Here is a 17,978-nt window from a genome sequence, read left to right as displayed (position 1 = left end):
TAAGAAATATATACAGTTGCACAAATTATTCAGTCTCATACATGTACTGGTGCTGATATTGCCACAATACTTATGCCACCCTATAAGAAATATTCTCAATTCAGAATGGTCATGAAGACATAAACATCCATATTTCAATTAAAAGCTTTTCATCTATAATTTTAACAGTGAAACTGTTGCCAACAGCAAAATTGAGGTTGTGCCATCTTAGAGTGGTTTGTGTTTTTTGAAGAAAGCTATTTGCTTTCATTGCCAGGATTAACTGACAGTTGTGGACATAATACAATTGTGCACACTGTTATTTTCTGGGTTTAGCAGGCCAATTCCTGTATTTATTAATAACTGTGACTGGTTCTTTTTCATATATGCATGCATCACAGAGCTCTTTCTCCTTAAAAATTATAGAAAGATAGAAATAAATTTTGTTTATTAAGAGGTGAAAGTTTCTTTTAGAGCTTCCTCATTTTACAATTATCAAGTTGTATCAGACCTTTGAAAGAAGGAAGAAAAAGGGTATGAAACGGGGAAGAGATGAATGAATAGCAGGAAAGGAAATGGACTAGAAAAAACATTATCTTGCTTAAAATGATTTTGATTCAATCATAGGCTCATTATGTATTCTTCATAAGGCACTCGTCAGAATTGTTTACGTATCTCATATATCTGAGTAATCCAAAATATATATACTTTTCAATTCTTATTTTTTCTATCAGAATAATGTTCAATTAACTCTTCTAGTATTGCTGCCAAGTCTAACTAAATGATTTGTGCTTAAGTGACTTAGAGTTGTGGTGACAAACCGGTTTTTCTTAGGTACTGCTTTTACTGGCACTGGGGATCATCACTGTTGCCACAGCAGCACATGAATAGTAAGCAGTGCCATAGGATTAAAAGAAACAGCAAAGGTCAGAAAAGGAAAACAAACAGATGATAAAGGAAAGGATTGGAAGATGAGTCAAATAATGAGGGAGGGTAAAGAGATAGGAAATAACAGTACCATTTATGCGGAAGATTCTGAGAAAAACAAACTACTATTTCAACGTAACCTTTCATACAGCCAAAGAAATTATGTTAACCCCACTCTTCCACTGCATGCAGAAACAGTGGCTTAGGATATGTGAAAGAAAAGAGAGAGAGAAGAGTTAAGATTGTTGGATAGGGAATTTTATTACTTGCACATCACTCACAATTCCTTTGTGAATAAAATTCACTGAAATGAATAAAGTCATTCATTGCAGTGGGAGTTGGTGGAAAGATTTGCTTTTTGTGAGCCTCTGTAAAATGTCAAAAATCTTAAAGAGTCCCTCATATCCTCCATCTAAAATTCCACTGCCCTATGATGAACTTTCCCCCCATTTTGTGAATAAATTCTCCTGCTTAAAGATCTGTTAAACTACTAGCAAAAGTATGTTCAAGTATGCACAAGAGTTTTTTAAGTATACCTTGGCACAACACTATTAAAAATACAGAGTTATCATCATAAGGGTCACCTACCTACCAGTGGATTTAAAGCCTTCATAACTTTCCTGTTTTAGAAGCTTGCCTTGTCATTCTTTCTGTTTTCTGTTTAAAATGTCTTTAATTGTTTCTGTATTTGTATGATGTCAGTTCTTAAAAGCTCTTTGGACCACTTTAAAATACTCAACTTAAATGCAAAACTCACGAGAAAAAACAAAGCAGGCCAATATCCTTTACAATCACAACAACTAAAACACCTCGCCACTGTTAACAACTGGAAGACAAGCTGAACACTGTTTTTGGAGGGGATTGGAAGTTATTTAGTACAAAGTTTTTCTGTGATTTTGAAGACTGGAAAAAATCTTCAGACTCAGATTTGCATATCATTGGTGTTATGGCCCACACTAGTACCCACACATCCAAGATAATTCACTTGGCTCAATGTAAGCTAAGTGATTGTTTCAACAGGGTAAGTGGACAGGCGTTAATTCTACCAGGAGAAACTTTCCTGAAAGTGACATCTTCTGGGTTGGAGATGGTATATTGTTGTCCTAGAATTGCCATTTTTTGTGGGAGAGAAACCATGTGAACATTTATAAGCTCATGGTTACAGGGAATCCCAGTGGGGAAGCAGGGAACCCCAGTGGGGAAGCAAAGCAAGAAGTAAATTCCACCAAATCCTTGGCTGCAAGGTACTTAGTTTTTTAATTCTACTAATGATCATAGAATTATATCCCTCTAATGGAGTTTCCCATCAAAAGAACAATCTAGCCATCCCCTTGGCATACTCACCATTTCCCCCTCGACTCAATATGGACTTCTTAATGGCATTCAATACAGTCAATTTTGGTTCCTGGCCATCCCATTCAATGAACTGTCATTCATATTTGGTCCTTTAGAAGTTAGACTTGGGCCTAACTGTGCTAGTAGTGCTGCATGTTCATATAGGGAGAAAGAGTCTCTCCCTCTTTGTGTAAAGTTTATAGCAGTGGTTCTGCTAGATTTCTTTTTGGTGATGTATTTGTGAGGACCACAATAAAGTGTTCTGCCAGAATGTCATAATGCAACCTAAATTAAAAACAGTGAAATTACAGAATGTGGTGATACATGTCCAGTGATCACTTTAGCAACTCCAGTTCAGATGAAAGGTGTTATTACTAAAATCGTATAATATTTGGAAATAGCTATTATAGCAGAAGATTAAAAAAAACCCACAAGAAAGGAGGTAGATGTGGGACATAAAGGTACAATCATTAAGTGTAAAAATGATTTAATTCTATAGAGTTCTATAAACCTACTAGATTCTCATTACGACTATAAAGACATTTTTTATTTCACCATTTTGTGGCAATCAGGTGCCACAAAAATTTCATCTTGAACAGGGGTGGGCAATTATTTTGGGCAGAGGGCCGCTTACTGAGTTTTGGCAAGCCATCAAGGGTCGCATGACAGGCAGCCCAGGGCAGATGAATAATAATTTTCTAAATATTTTAGGGGCCCCACAGGCCAGATAGAATGGCCTGGTGAGCCTCATCTGGCCCTCACGCTGCATTTTGCCCACCCCTGATCTTGAACATATACTCCCATTTTCCATTTCAGAAATTATCTGAAGATCTTAAAAAAAATTCCCTTAATTTTTCACAATTTGTATTACAGGACTTCTTTGAGGCTTGCTAAAACTAAGGGCAGTAGTGTGAAGCCCATGTGCTGAAATTTTGAAATAACTGAAAAATGCTGGCCTGTCTTCAGACCCTTTATACATGGAGTATAACAGATAATGGCAGCCAACCAAAATGTTTGCATTTTATACATAAATGTATACATTCCTTTCATTCTCAAAAACAGAGATTGATGAAAGAAGATTTTAAACTCTGGTGCATTAAAAACATTCGGTCACTATAAGAAGGATTGTAGGATTACATCTATTGCAATGCTTAGACAAATGTGCTGGTTTTCTTCTACCAGTTGTGGTCTGTAGAAGGGTAAGAAATAATCTGATGGCTTCAAGCTGATCTGCAAACTCTGAATCCATGAGATTCAAAATAAACTGTAATCATATGGGAAAAGATGGTTTTCCAAAATTGTAACATCTAATAATATAACTAATAAGACCATGGAGTTGAGTCATCTCTCCTATGGGGCTCTTCACAGATCTGGAAATTTGGCAGTGGGGGAGTGATGGCAACTAGCTACCACTGCTACTCCACCACCAAATTTCCAAGTCCTGTGGGCCAGATGACATGGTCCCATGTGCTGGATTGAGTCACCAGGCAGGGCCCAGGCCCCAGTTCTCCAATATGTGGAGCAGGGGGTGGGTGTGTAGGGCAGAGAGGGTGGGGTGTAAGTCAGGGGGCATGAAGCAGCCCCTTGCAGGGTGGAACTCTGCCAGCCTGCAAGGAAAAAGCCATGGTTTCCCACATTTTTCTCCATTAAAGGAGAATCTGTTTTGAAAGTTTTTCGTGACCCTTTCATATATTCTTGTGATCCACTTTTGGGTCACAAATCACAGGTTGAGAAATGCTGACTTAGGTGACTTGCCATACTTACACAGGAAGCTTAATTTGTACATCCTACTCTCTCTCAGATGCCTGGTCTAAGGCTAAGGCTGTGCTGGGTTGCCAAATACAAGAACAGTAGTAAACATTTTCAGACACCCAACCACCTGTGTTTCCTTTTGGCTAGCTTAAATGCTCCCTTGCTCAGCTGCTGTCTGTTGTTAATCCCAGCCCTAGGTAGCTAACTCTCCCCTCCACTGTATGGAAAATTTAGATGCCTAACTCAACAGCCATGATTTTCACCCCAGAAGCCAGTCTCTGCTTAGGGAGCACCAATCTCAAGTGGCCTTTTCCCAGCTATTCCTTGACATGGGCAGTGCAGTGATACAATGAAGTTGTTACCACTGTCGTGCATGCCAGAAACATACTGTAAGAGCAGCAATGTTGGAAGCCCCTGGAGTGGTTTCCCCATTGCTTTTCCAACTTTGGCATATGCACGCGGGAATGGGTGGGCAGGTTGTGCTTTGGATACTGTTTGGGGCTCAGTTACACAGAGTCAAACCGTTACTGATTAAAATCTATGAAAATCCTACAGAATTCAACTACAATTCACTTATCCCTTCAGTACTCCCTTATATAGTGATTTCTCATCCCCAAGGTACTGTGGGAAGCAACCAGATGTGGGCGGAGAAACCAAAATAAACATAAGCAGTGGCCCTAGAATGAAAGATAGTATGTGTATTTCTCACCTTATGTTCTTTATAGTTTCACCCTCCACAAATGGAAATATACTGTGATAAACAACAGAAGTAGAAAGAGTTGGTGCAGGAAATATGAAAAGAACTATTATGTTTTTACATTTTTAAATATCTGTTATGTACTCCTAATTACACCTGTACTCTCATGCTATAAAATATTAATAACAAAAAAATGCTGTAAACCCTCACAATTACAAACTAGAATGTAAAGTTAAGAGGGGACAGCAGCAAGCTGCTGCAGCAAGCGGCTGGCTATTGCACCAGAGGAGGGCAGGCTGGCTATCAAGCCCAAGTGGAAACCCCTGTGTGTAGCTGGGGATCCACATGCTGGGCTTTGGGGTATAAGCAGGGGGTCCGCCCCAAGAAAAAAAGGCTGCTAAAGACCAACAGGCAGGCACCTGAGCCACCCTAGGGCACTGGGGTGAGAGGCCTCCAAGGGAGGTATAGCTTGCAGGCAACCTTAACCCTGAATGAGGAAAACTTTTAGTTTATGAAGCAGCTTCTTTGCATTTATGTTATGTTTTGAGCTTGAGACTGGAGGACCAGGTTGTGGCTATGGGGAAGCCATGGAGCACATGGAAGGGTGCCTGGTGGGGCACTCAGTGGCAGGCAGCCTAGCTTAGGGATCAGGGACCAGAGGGATGAGGCAGTTAAGAGCAACCTGGCCCAGGATCAGGAACCCAGAGGACCAAGGCTGGGACGGTGAGAGCAGTCTGGCCTGGGGGAGGGACCCCAAGGCCTGAGGGCTGGCCCAGAGCATGTGATGGGCACTAGGGGTTCAGAGCACACACGTGCAAGATGGGGCTGAGGCCCAGAAGCCAAGGTCTGGGGCAGTGGACCTAGATTGCAAGGTGCAGCCAAAATAAAAAGGCCAGGGCTGGGAAGGCTGAGGTTCAGGACCTGAGAGTGGAAAGGGTCCAAAGCTGCACTGGGCCATAAGGTCCCCTTCAAATGAACACCAACAAACATCTGTGAGGCATGGGCATGGCTACAGGGGAGGACAGAGGCCACGAATCTAGCCCATAATGCAACTAGTGCCTTGAGGCACCAGTAGGGGCAGAGGGCCATAATTTTGGGCCTGAGGTGCAAGGCTGGAGCCAGACAGGTACAAGAGATACCAGCTGGCCAAAATGAACCAGGGCTCACTCTGGAACCCTGAGGCAGCCTCCCATAACATCACAACAGTACTGCAGCATTGCACTGGTCGTGCCTGCCACTTTAAGACCATCAGGCAGGCTGTGGAGCAACTGGCCGGTGGGTTCAAGCCCAACTATGTAGTCACTTGACTGCAGGGGGCCACCTGATTGGAGGACAGCTGGGTATAAGTTCAGACCCTGGGAGCAGGGCTGGCAGTTACATCTGGGGAGCTGGAGAAGTAATATTGCCCACCCTGAAGACTGCAGCTCCTGTAACACCCAGAGATTTAGGGTAAGAACTATGGGGATGGAGGAGGTTCCTTTTCGTACTGGGCAAGACTTGAAACTGCATCCTGCTGGAGCTGGTTAATGTGGTGGTACTGGTAGCGGCGGGGAAGCCTCAAAGAAATGCCACATGTGGGCCACTCCAGGGGAAAGTGAGGATGGGGCACTGGAAAGCCTCAGCTCCCCACTGCCTTGTGGGTTACCCAATGGAGGGGGAAAGGCTAGGGGAGCACACACTGACAGAAAAGCACTATGGGGCCAAGGGTTCACTGGGAGGGACCTGAGGCCTGAAGGGCGAGAGGCCCAGAGAGGGACATGAGGCTTGAGGGGTGAGAGGTCCAGAGAGGAGCCAGGTCCAGAGAGGTCCAGTGTCGGGCCTGAAGCCTACAGACAGGGAAGTGTGGCCCAGTGAGGGGTCAGAGGATGAAGTGTGGCCCAGTGAGGGACCAAGGGTCTAAGGCACCAAGTGGGGCTTGAGGCCTGTGTGGCCAGAGGCCAATTGTGGCCCAGTGAGGGGCCGGGGGAGTAGCATGGAATATAGGATGCCATCTGCAATGCATGGGACATGGTGTAGGGATGGCTCAGAGCTGTGTGACTGACCCAGTATACCAGGGCTGCAAATGGGGCAGTCTCCTGCATTATAGATCCATTTACATCAAGTTGTGGCAGGTCACTGCAGGGGCAGACTGCCCTAAAACGGGGGGGGGGGGGGGGGATGTATGTTTTCTGGTGCCCGGAGACCCCCCTGTTACAAGTACCTCCTTGTTACAAGGTGTGGCAGGAAAGGAAAAGGGAAGGTTCCCTGAGGAGCTGGAGCAGGGAGGTAGGAGTTGCATGGCCACCAGGGGGCTTCATGGCCACACTTGGGACGTGACCCTGCTATAGAAGGCTGGAAGAAAAACACTCATCTCACTGATAAAGGAGGTAGGACGCAAGGGAAAAGTTCTGATGTTTGGAATCCCAACAATGAAGCCACAGGAAATAAAAACTTCCTTTCCTGCTCATTTGGTTTTAGTCCTATTACAATTTTTCCCTTTTCTATGGAAAGGTAAATAAAGGCAATTAAGTGTTAACCACGCACATAAAAGGTAACACCTTGCTTACTACCATCTGCCATTTAAACATCAGCTATAAATATGTGATCGTGTAATTTTTCATGTTGTGAACTGCCTTATTCAGCAGACTGAATCAGAAGATGGATTTACATGAACTAAATTAAAAATATTTGTACAGAAAACAGAATGGTTAGGAGCTGCTGAGAGAGTACAAAGAAAAGAGTTACCAATAGATTTGTTTTTAATTTGAAGAAAGTTATTTCTATTTAAGTTTTATTTGAGATATTGAGAATGAATATATTTTCTAAACACGAACAAGTCCTTGAGTACTTTTTAAACATTAAGACAAACAAGAGCCCTTCCTTTTATGAAAGATCTGACCAAGTCACAATGTTGTGATATAGCAGGTTACAATCAACTCAGCAATAATTGCTAGCTTCTATTCTACAGACATCAACCTGAGCTAAGCCATGTTTTTCTATATTACCAATAATATTTTGATTTCATGACAATTTTTTTTTAATTCCAGCACAAATTAAACACATCATCCTTCACAGCATAGGACTGCTGAAATTTTATTGTTTTAAATGTGAAATAAATTTGTCATTTCAGCCTCTTTGTGCTGCTTCACAGATCTACGGGTCACCTCTACAACTCTGGAAAGAATGAAATCAGTGGAGAGAAAACACTACATTTTTTTTTTTTTTGCTTCACAGAATGCAACAGAGCCCTGAATTTTCACAATGAGCTTGTGTTGAGTCCTAGATCATGTGAGGGAGGCAGTTTCCCCACTTGACAATTCCATCATACTCTACATTGCGTCTCCTTACTGTAACAGTGAAAATGTTTTCCAGAGGTCTGCACCATGGAGTTCCCTTCTGACTGACCTTGCTAGATAAGAGAGACCCGGGTACTCTGTGGCATAATTTGACAAGTTTAGAGGAGGCTGAAAGATTTAGAGGCAAAAGGCAACAGGGAATTCTCAGCTTCATAAGTCAGAGATAACCAGAGGCAGTAATGTAACAAGCAATGGGTGCCCAGGGCACCAGCCTCAAATATCCATTTTGAGAGGGTACAAGAATGGCAGCTATCAGCACCGTCATCCCACTGCCACAGCTAGCCCCTGCTTCTGCCTGTTCCACCCAGGGTGCGGAGCCTCACTGATATGCAGTGGACAGGGACATGGAAAGGGACAGGGTGACATAAAAAGGAGTGAGAGGGGGCAGTGGTAGAGCATAAAGGACAGTGAGAAAAACTTTTTTTTCCATGTTGGAAATTCTAAGCTTGTCAAATTTAGCATTTTAATTAATATTCCTACCCTGCCCTCTTCCTTCCCTCAGAGTCCATAGTTATACATCATTCTAAATATATGTATCTCAAATACAGAAATCTGCCAGCAAGAGAGACCTACTGCAGTCACCACTGCTGCTATGATATGCCTCATGACATCTGTTTAAGCTTGGTCATCCTCTTTCAATTCTTACACATCGGGCCTATTTAAAACTTTTCCTGTTAAACACACAGGGGAAAATCTCATACCAAAATGGCAAACATACAGTTAAATCAGCTCAGGAGCATTTTCTATCAGCGTATTTATTAAAATTAAGGAAATCATTAATCTCAGTTCATGTGTTCTACTCTCTTCAACATCCACAGAAACCTCAAGTCTAAGACAAAGGGTAGAATTTCCAAAAGTGCCTATATGAATAAGGAAATCTAAATCATATTCATTTAGACATGTTCAAAAATTTTAATCAAAGTGAATTTCACTCCCTCGGTTTCACTCAAAATAGTCATAATTCTACCATCATTTAAAAAGTTTTTTTTTAAACAACGGTATGCAGTTGGTAAAATCTCTTTATCGAGTCAAGCAGCATTTGAGTCACCTTAACTATAGAGTCAACATTTGTGGATTAAAAGTTTATGTCTATTATTTCATATATTATCTTGAGAGAGAGGAATACTGTTATTAGAACAGCACTCTATTGCAAGTGACAAACGTTCCTCAAAAAGACGCCTAAATGAACCAAAATCAAACTGCATATATCTCAATGTAACGATTACCAAGAACTAATGCAATTCTACCATACCTTAAAAGCAGCTCCTCCATGGATTACTGATTTGATGAAAATCCCAAGGTCAGCCCCAGTCTCTCGAGATTTGTTGCCTTTTAAACTCACACCAAGTCCTGCAGAACCAGAGTCATTCAGAGGGATCTCAAATGTCAGCTGTTCTGTGGTTTCCGGTGAAAGAACACTACAGTTGGGCTCTCCTTTCTGTTGGAGAAATTGAAGATGAATGTAATGGTGAAAAAAAGGGAATATATATACACATAGCCCATTCTACATTTCCTGAATAACATAATTGTTTTGATATCCTTATGTAGCTAAAAATAGTCTTGTCAATAATAATCATTACTATTAATAACAACTATAACAATAACAACAACAACAACAATAATAATGATGAATAACTTCTGGATACTGCAGCATGGCAGGTGGCTGACACATGGTCACATGATTACATGCACTATTTTTTAAAAAAATACTTAATCAATATGCCTATTTAGAAAAGAAGTAGAAATACTTCAACATCAGGTCAGGTATAGGACCCTCTATTTTAAATGTATATAAATAGCTACACAAATAGCTTATATCAAGGGTAAACACCCTTCAGTATGAGTGGCACAAGTGGCCTGGGTAGCTTGTGTAAGTGGCACATGAGAGATCAGGGAGGACAGGCCACACAGCAGGAAGCAGAAGGCAGAGTAGAAAGCAGAAAAGCAGTTTAAGCAGAATAAGGGGATTGGAGTGGTACTTGGGGAGGGTACATGGCCAAATTGTGGCACACCTGCCAGAATGTCTGGCCCTCTTTGGCTTACATAAACTATTGTGGATTTTAATGATAGTTGCCCAGTTAAATCTGAAAAATTATATGCTTGCACAATTATTATACCCTTAGAATTTATCAACATGAAGAAATTACCCATAAACAAAGTAAGAGATCAAGGTGGAATAACTATTCTGTATTAATTTTCCTATTCAGTCCTATTCAACAGTAAAAGTCTGCCCTTTTTTGATTAAATTACTCCATTAAATTTTGGTTTGCTAAGGTGGTTGCTTGTGAGGTTATAACAACATCTGATGAAGTGAACTTGGGTTCACGAGAGCTTGTGCTCTCTCTAGATATTGTATTTAGTTAGTCTATAAAGGTACAAATCTACCTTGCCTTCTGTAATGTTATCAAGACAGGCACTCAAAAGTTATGAAATTCCAGAAAAAATGTTCTTTCCCAGATTAACAAACAACCATCACCACCACAACAACAAAAACCCAATGCACAAAAAAAAATCAAATCCAACTATAATTACTCCAACTTGATTAATTTAAACTGTAAAATCATCCTGTTATTAGGGAGTAACAGTAACCACACACAGTTAGTGCAGAATAGCCACTGCATTTTAAATTCATAGTTTACCTTGTTCGCAATCATGTACCTGTGGATACAAGCCCCTAAAGTAATCACCAGAGTATGTTTTCTGTTTGAACATCTTTTAGCGTTTGCAGTAGTGTAAGAAACAACATTAAAAGAAAACATAAATAAATACAAATAGTATATATTGGAGGAAAACACCACTTATATAAAAAAGATTATTAAATTTAGCATTTTTCAAAGGCATTCAATCAAAGTGTTCTAATAAACTGCAGAATGGACACCACACAGAAGGGGTGTGTGGATTTCCAGTACTGTTTTGATAATGTTCCTCCAACATAATTTGGAGGGAATATCTCTGTAGATAGGATACAATTTATACCCCAAACCTTGCACTACTGGATGATTTATCAATTAAGTGCTCATGGCAGAGGCAGGGGGCAGGAGGGGGGGCAAAGGGAGAGGAAGGTTCTACCCAATTACAACCAACCTATTGCCTTCTTAAAATCCATATTTCATAGATTTCATAGACTTTCATAGACATCAGGGCTGGAAGGGACCTCGCGAGATCATCGAGTCCAGCCCCCTGCCCAAAGGACAGGAAGTCAGCTGGGGTCATAGGATCCCACCAAGATAAGCATCCAATTTACTCTTGAAGGTGTTCAATGTGGGTGCTTGAACCACCTCCCCTGGCAGACTGTTCCAGACCTTGGGGGCTCGGACAGTAAAGAAAATCTTCTTTATGTCCAACCTGAAATGGTCTTGTAGGAGTTTATGACCGTTCAACCTAGTCATCCCTTGGGGCGCTTTGGTGAACAAACGTTCCCCCAGATCCTGGTGGTCACCCCTGATAAACTTATAGGTGGCCATCAAATCACCCCTGAGCCTGCGCTTTTCCAGGCTAAAGAGTCCCATGGCTCTCAGCCTGTCATCGTAAGATCTGTTTTCCTGACCTGTGATCATGCATGTGGCTCTCCTCTGGACTCTCTTGTTCACATCCTTTTTGAATTGTGGAGCCCAAAACTGGACGCAGTACTCCAGCTGCAGCCTCACCAAAGCCGAGTACAAGGGGAGAATGACGTCCTAGTATTTGCTCGAGAAGCATCTATGGATGCAAGCCAGTGTTTTGGTCGCTTTATTAGCCGCAGCATCTCATTGCAGGCTCATGTTCATCTTGTGGTCAATCATGACCCCCAAGTCTCTTTCTTCTGTAGTGCTATCCAACGTAGCACTGCCAAGCCTATAAGGATGCTGCAGGTTTTTCCTCCCAAAGTGGAGAACCTTGCATTTTTCAGTGTTAAACACCATCAGGTTCTCATCTGCCAATTTGCTGAGCTTGTCCAGGTCAGCTTGGATCACCCACCTGTCTTCTGGCGTGGATGCTTTGCCCCAAAGTTTGGTGTCATCGGCGAACTTGGCCAGTCCACTCCTGACTCCAATGTGCACATCATTAATGAAGATGTTGAACAGGATGGGTCCCAGGACAGAGCCTTGAGGGACCCCACTGGTCACGGGGCACCACGATGAGTGACTGCCATCAATTACAACTCTCTGGGTCTGACCACGGAGCCAATTTCCCAGCCAGCGGATCGTGGTGGAGCCAAGGCCACAACTGGCCAGTTTGACCAAGAGGTGATCATGGGATACCAGATCAAAAGCTTTTTTGAAGTCAAGATATATGACATCAATCTCTTCTCCCTCGTCCAGGTGATAGGTCACCTGGTCGTAGAAGGAAATGAGATTGGTCAAACAAGACCTACCCGCAACAAACCCGTGCTGGCTGGCCCTTAGGATGTTAGCCTGGGCCAGTCCTTCAAGGATGTCCTCCTTAATAAACTTTTCTAAGATCTTCACCAGGATAGAAGTCAGGCTAATGGGCCTGTAGTTAGCCGGATCCACTCTCCTCCCTTTCTTGAAGATCGGCACCACATTGGCCTTCTTCCAGTCTTCGGGCACTACACCAGAGCGCCAGGAGTTTTCAAAGATCCGTGCCAGGGGCTGGGCTATGACGCTCACCAGCTCCTTGAGTACCCTGGGGTGCAGATTGTCAGGGCCGGCTGACTTGAAGGTATCCAGCTTCTCAAGGTGTTTCTTCATGAGGTCAGCATTTATGGAGGCTACGGGATCCCCATCACCCGGATCTCCCTGTCCCATAGCAGGCATGGGCGTCCCATGGGAATGATGAAAGACTGACGCAAAGTACCTATTTAATAGGTTGGCTTTTTCCTGGGCACCAGTTGTCAGTTGCCCCATCTGGTTTAGCAGGGGTCCAACGTTGCCTTTGCTTTTCCTCCGGCTCCCCAGATATCTGAAAAAGGACTTTTTGTTGTCCTTGATGCTTGAAGCTAGCTGGAGTTCAGGTGCAGCCTTGGTTTTCATGGTTTGCTCCCTGCAGGACCGGACCAATGCAGAATAATCCTCCTTGGAGGTGAATCCCGTCCTCCATCCTTTGTAGGCTTTCCTTTTTAGCTGTAGGAGCTCTGCTAGGTCCCTGGAGAGCCAGGGGGGCTGCTGTGCCTTCTTGCTGCCTTTCCTCCGTGTTGGAATAGATTTAGCTTGTGTATTGAGGATCGCTTCCTTGAGAAGCATCCACTCTTCTTGAACTCCCATCTCCCTGAGGTCATGGTCCCCGAGGGCCTGACCGACAAGCCTCTTGAGCTTGTCAAAGTTGGTTTTTCTGAAGTCAAGGACTTCTGTGTTGCTGACTGACTTGCCAGCTTTACGGTGGATGGTAAAGGTGATCAGCTCATGGTCACTGTCACCCAGCTTCCCAATGATCACTAGGTCGCAAATTAGGTCGTCCCCCGTAGCCAGTACCAGGTCGAGCAGCACTTTGCCTCTCGTTGGCCCATAGACTTCTTGAGTCAGGTAGAGGTCATCCACACACGAGAGAAAGCTTTGCGACCGCTCGGATTTTGCTGAGTGATCTTCCCACGAGATGTCCGGGTAATTGAAGTCACCCATGACAACCAAGGTCCTGGAGCAAGCGACCTCTGTTGGTTCCCGGGCGAACTCCTGGTCAAGCTCAGGACTTTGAGTGGGAGGTCTGTAGTAGACTCCCACCGTTGTGTCCCCTGTGCCATATTCCCTACGAATTGTTACCCAGAGGGTCTCTAGCTGTCCATGCCGGTTGCCAACATCAGCTTGCAGGGACATGTAGCTTTCCTTCACATAGAGAGCTACAGCCCCGCCCCTTTTGTCAACACGATCCCTCCTGTACAGGGTATAGCCCTCTATACCTGTGGTCCAGTCATGGGTGGAGTCCCACCAGGTCTCCGTTATCCCAATGACGTTATAATTCTTTGCACTGAGCAGGAGGATGAGCTCGTCCTGCTTGTTGCCCAGGCTCCTGGCATTAGTGTACAGGCAGGCAAGTGTCCCCTTGTGGGCTCTTGCCTTGCCCACAGACTGTGCCAGGGCTGGGGCAGGGGTGGGCTCCCTTAAGTGCCTTGGTTTGCTGGCTTTGCAAGGGTCGCTCAGTGGGCCAGCAGTGGCAGTAGTCCCCCCATCCCCCAGTGGGCTTATTTTAAAGCCCGGTGGAGCAGGTCAGCCAGCCTGGCTGAGAAGAGCCTCCTCCCTAGGGGGGAGAGGTAGAGGCCATCTCTTCCCAGCAGCTCGCTGCCTCTCTCGCCAAAGAGCGGGCTGTGGTCATGGAAGCCAAAGCCTTCCTGATGACACCAGCTCCGCAGTCTTTGGTTCACTACGTGGATCCTCCTCTCCCTCCTCAGCCCATGGCCCGAGACTGGGAGGATCGACGAAAACACCACCTGAGCTCCCAGACCCCTAAGCCCCGCTCCCAAATCCCTGTAGCACCTCATGACCTGGCTGGGGGTGCTCCAAGCCGTGTCATTGGTGCCCATGTGAATAAGGAGCATGGGGTAGAGGTCTGTGGGCCGGAGGAGCTGTGGGATCCTCTCCGCAATGTCTTGGATGCGGGCCCCCGGGAAGCAGCAGACTTCCCGGGCTAAGGGGTCGGGGCGGCAGATTGCCCCCTCAGTCCCCCCGAAGGATGGAGTCTCCCACAACAAACACCTTTCGTTTTGTCTTGGGGAGAGCGGGGGCGGTAGCTGTGGTTGAGCTTGGGTTGCTTGCGGGAGCTGGCAACTGAGCAGGCTCTGCTGGGGCTGCAAGAGGTGTGAACCTGTTGCTAAGCTCTGGCGAGGGAGGGGCCTTGGTGCGGCGGGCCTTAGGGCCCTTGACCACTTTGGTCCATGCCCCTGACTGGGTAGAGCGGGAGGTCCCAGAGTCCTCCTTAGTCCTGGAGGGAGACGGTGCTCTACCCTGCAGCTCCCGGGGGAGAAGGGCCTGGCAGTAGGAGTCTATCTCCTGCTCGCAGTCCCTGATGGCATGCAGTCTCTGGACTGTGGCCTGGAGCTCCTCCAGTTGGCACACCAGAGACCCCAGTAGGGAGCAGACCCTGCAAGGGGAGGTGGCCATGCTCCCAGGCCCCAGTGCCTGAAAAAGGGACAGGTAGCCCCCGCAGCCAAGAGCCAGGGGCTCCGTCTGCGTGGAGCCCAGGACCATGGGCTCTATCTGGGTGGCCGTCTCTGAGGTGCCCGATGAGGGGGCCGCAGAGCCCGAGGGGACCCTCGGGGTGCGGCACGTGCCCATCCGTGTCATGCCTCTGATAGGCTGGCTACGGCTGGGACTGACTACTCTGGGGGGTTCGCAGGCAGGGTCTCGTGCCCTCCCACGCTACAAGATTAGCTGATCTGACAGGTTTTTTAAAGGTCAGTCATAACAAGATCTGACCACCTAACATAATTAGCACATTCCTAGGAATCCAAGGAATAAGAAACCAAGGGGTTGAGCTTGGTCAGAGTAATGCTAATTTCAAACCTCAGAGTAATGTGGTGTAATTTCCTTATTGGGTGAACCCGAATTCGGGCAGTAAACTTTCATGATAATTTCTAACACCTTTTGATCCCATGGGGTAACAGCTATAGGGCAAGATTGTGAGTGGCTCTAAAAGCCAACAGCATACGATAAGGCATAAAGGAACATGCATGTCAAGTGACCAGTCAGAAGGATGGGACAGAAGGACCATCGCTGTACCAAGCCTGGACCTCGGACTCACAGTGTGAGTTGAGGACTGGATTCTGACCGAGGGACCTTCCTGGTGACCCCTCAGACAGCGTTGATCAGGTACGCCTGTCTTCACTGGAACAACTTGGCATGCACCTGGCATAGAGGGACTGCCGATAAGTTGCCAACCCCATGTGGGAACTCTTTGTCATTCTATCTGTTGTTATTATTCACTATTAGCTCTTTATTACTGTACTGTCTGTCACATTAACCTTTCTGTTAACTGTTGTATGCTAAACTATAAGTTAATTTACCTTTACTTCACTCCCAACTTGCCTCCTTGATTCCTAACCCAGAAGCCTAACGGCTGATACACTAGCCAGCCTGTGACAGGTGTGGGAGGAATAACCCCAAAGACTTTCCTTTCCAAATTTCAAGATGCTATTCAAGTATACAGGCATTGGAGTGTTCCAAAAAAGAACACCACAGTCATTTTAACATTGGATAAGCATGTATTTTTCATTAGGTGTTTCCTCTCAAATTAGCTGAACTTTTTAAAAAAGCAGGGTGAGGGAGACATTCAACATGGAAATGTAATGGAAATATTCAAATGGTTAAACTTGGCAAAGCTGGAAGCAGCCAAAAATGTGGTTTTACAGTTATGAAGTGTTGGGTAACCTTTGTGCTACACTGCTACCAGCCCCACCTAGAATTATCAACAAACCATAATAAACAGAAACAACAGGCTTGTAAGTCAATAAATTAAAACAAAGCAGGGAGAGTGGTTTGGTATTGATTGGAGTGCATTACTGGAAGTCAGACATGCTGATTTCTGTGTTGCCTGTACCACTGATTCAACTTATGACAGTGATCGAGTCACTTAATCAGGAGGCTCAAAACTCTTACTTTCTCCATTAATTGTTTTCATTAGACTAGAGTTACTTGCCACTGATGTGCTATTATGAAAGCCACAATGTGGCTGCTAGTATCTGGTGATCTGTTACTATGATACATGTCACAACACTATAGATCAAGAGATGGAGTCCTTCATCTAAAATGCACCTTGTTTAATCACAAGAAACTTGAAATGGGGCATAAACTGCAGCATAAATCCCAAGATAATCCCAGGATTAAAAGGAAAGATGAACTTTAGCATATGTACTCTGATGTTATGGAGATGGGAGCTATGCGAACACCTTAGAGAGAAAGAGGATCATCAGATCTTCTATTCAGGACACTTGGAATCATAGAGAAGTAGGGCTGGAAAAAACCTACAGGGTCATCTAGCCCAACCCCCTGCTTGAGGCAGGATCATCCCTATTCAACCAATTCTATATAATCCATAATCTAAACTCTACATAAAGTGACTGTCAATTCTGACACAACACAGACCTAAAGCCTTAACCTGCCACAGGTAAAGCAGGAGAACCACAGCAGCCAATGCCCTGTAATGTTGTCATTATATGCTCAAGAGAGGAGATCTTGGTTAGAGGGCCATGCCCCACTGCTACACAGGAAGGCAAAAAAACCCACAGTCCACATCAATCTGCTCATGGGGTAAAATTCCTTCCTGACCACAAATATGGTGATCAGTCCGACCCTGAGCAAAGAAACAGAAAAAGATGCGCACAATTTTGAAACAAGCTAAAGTACTAAAAATGCCCCCAACCAAACAAAAAAGAAATCCTGGCTTCTTAGGGAAATACTGCCACACAAAGCAGTCCAAATGCCTGTAAACCAAATCACTTGTTTGCTTACCTGCTACTTGCACTGATTTATGTTTGTTGAATATGAACATAACTTCTAGCTATCAGTATACCAATTCCATATCATCTGCCTGTATAAGATTCTGAGTCTTAAATGTAGTTTCTGACTTATATATTTCTAGTGTCTTCCTGAAACCATCCCTTTGGATCATAAAATAAAGAGTCATTGAAACTGAACAGGGCAAAACCCACTGCTACCTGCCAGCCTCTCTCTTCCCTACAGTTCACTAATATTCTTCTTGCACAGCAGAACAGACCCTGGCTCTAACACTGATTTTATAGTAAAGAAGATGGAAAATTACTCAGCATTTAAATTATGACAGTGTTGCACAAGAGACAGACTGGATAAAGCAGACTTTTCAATACTCTGAACAGCTTGCTGACTGTTTTTTTTTTCTTCTTTTGCCACCACTCTGTAAGAAGCAGAGTATTTTATAAAACAATGTTGTTAGTGGCAATTGGTGTATATTTGCACACTGAAATCACAGTAAAGTAAAAATGCATGCTGTATGACACTGTTTTTAAAAGTAAATGGGTCCAGTGATAGATTCTGATGCAAGTAAACTGC

The 17,978-nt window shown here is 44.3% G+C and overlaps 1 protein-coding gene across 3 annotated transcripts in view; it reads right to left on the bottom strand.

Moving 5' to 3' along the window:
• PARD3B (par-3 family cell polarity regulator beta) overlaps nt 1–17,978 on the bottom strand; it is a 765,403-nt gene that overhangs the window by 319,798 nt on the left and 427,627 nt on the right. For all 3 annotated transcript variants that reach the window (XM_090044807.1, XM_090044808.1, XM_090044806.1), the window contains exon 12: nt 9,278–9,463. In XM_090044807.1, coding sequence (XP_089900933.1) covers nt 9,278–9,463 — 186 coding nt within the window. The remainder of the gene's footprint in view (nt 1–9,277; nt 9,464–17,978) is intronic.

The sequence above is a fragment of the Crocodylus siamensis genome, chromosome 4, assembly GCF_052110815.1.
Source record: "Crocodylus siamensis isolate JL-2025a chromosome 4, ASM5211081v1, whole genome shotgun sequence".
NCBI classification, from domain to species: domain Eukaryota; kingdom Metazoa; phylum Chordata; order Crocodylia; family Crocodylidae; genus Crocodylus; species Crocodylus siamensis.
The sequence above is the reverse complement of the archived record's forward strand: the minus strand, read 5'-3'. Positions and strand labels throughout refer to the sequence as shown.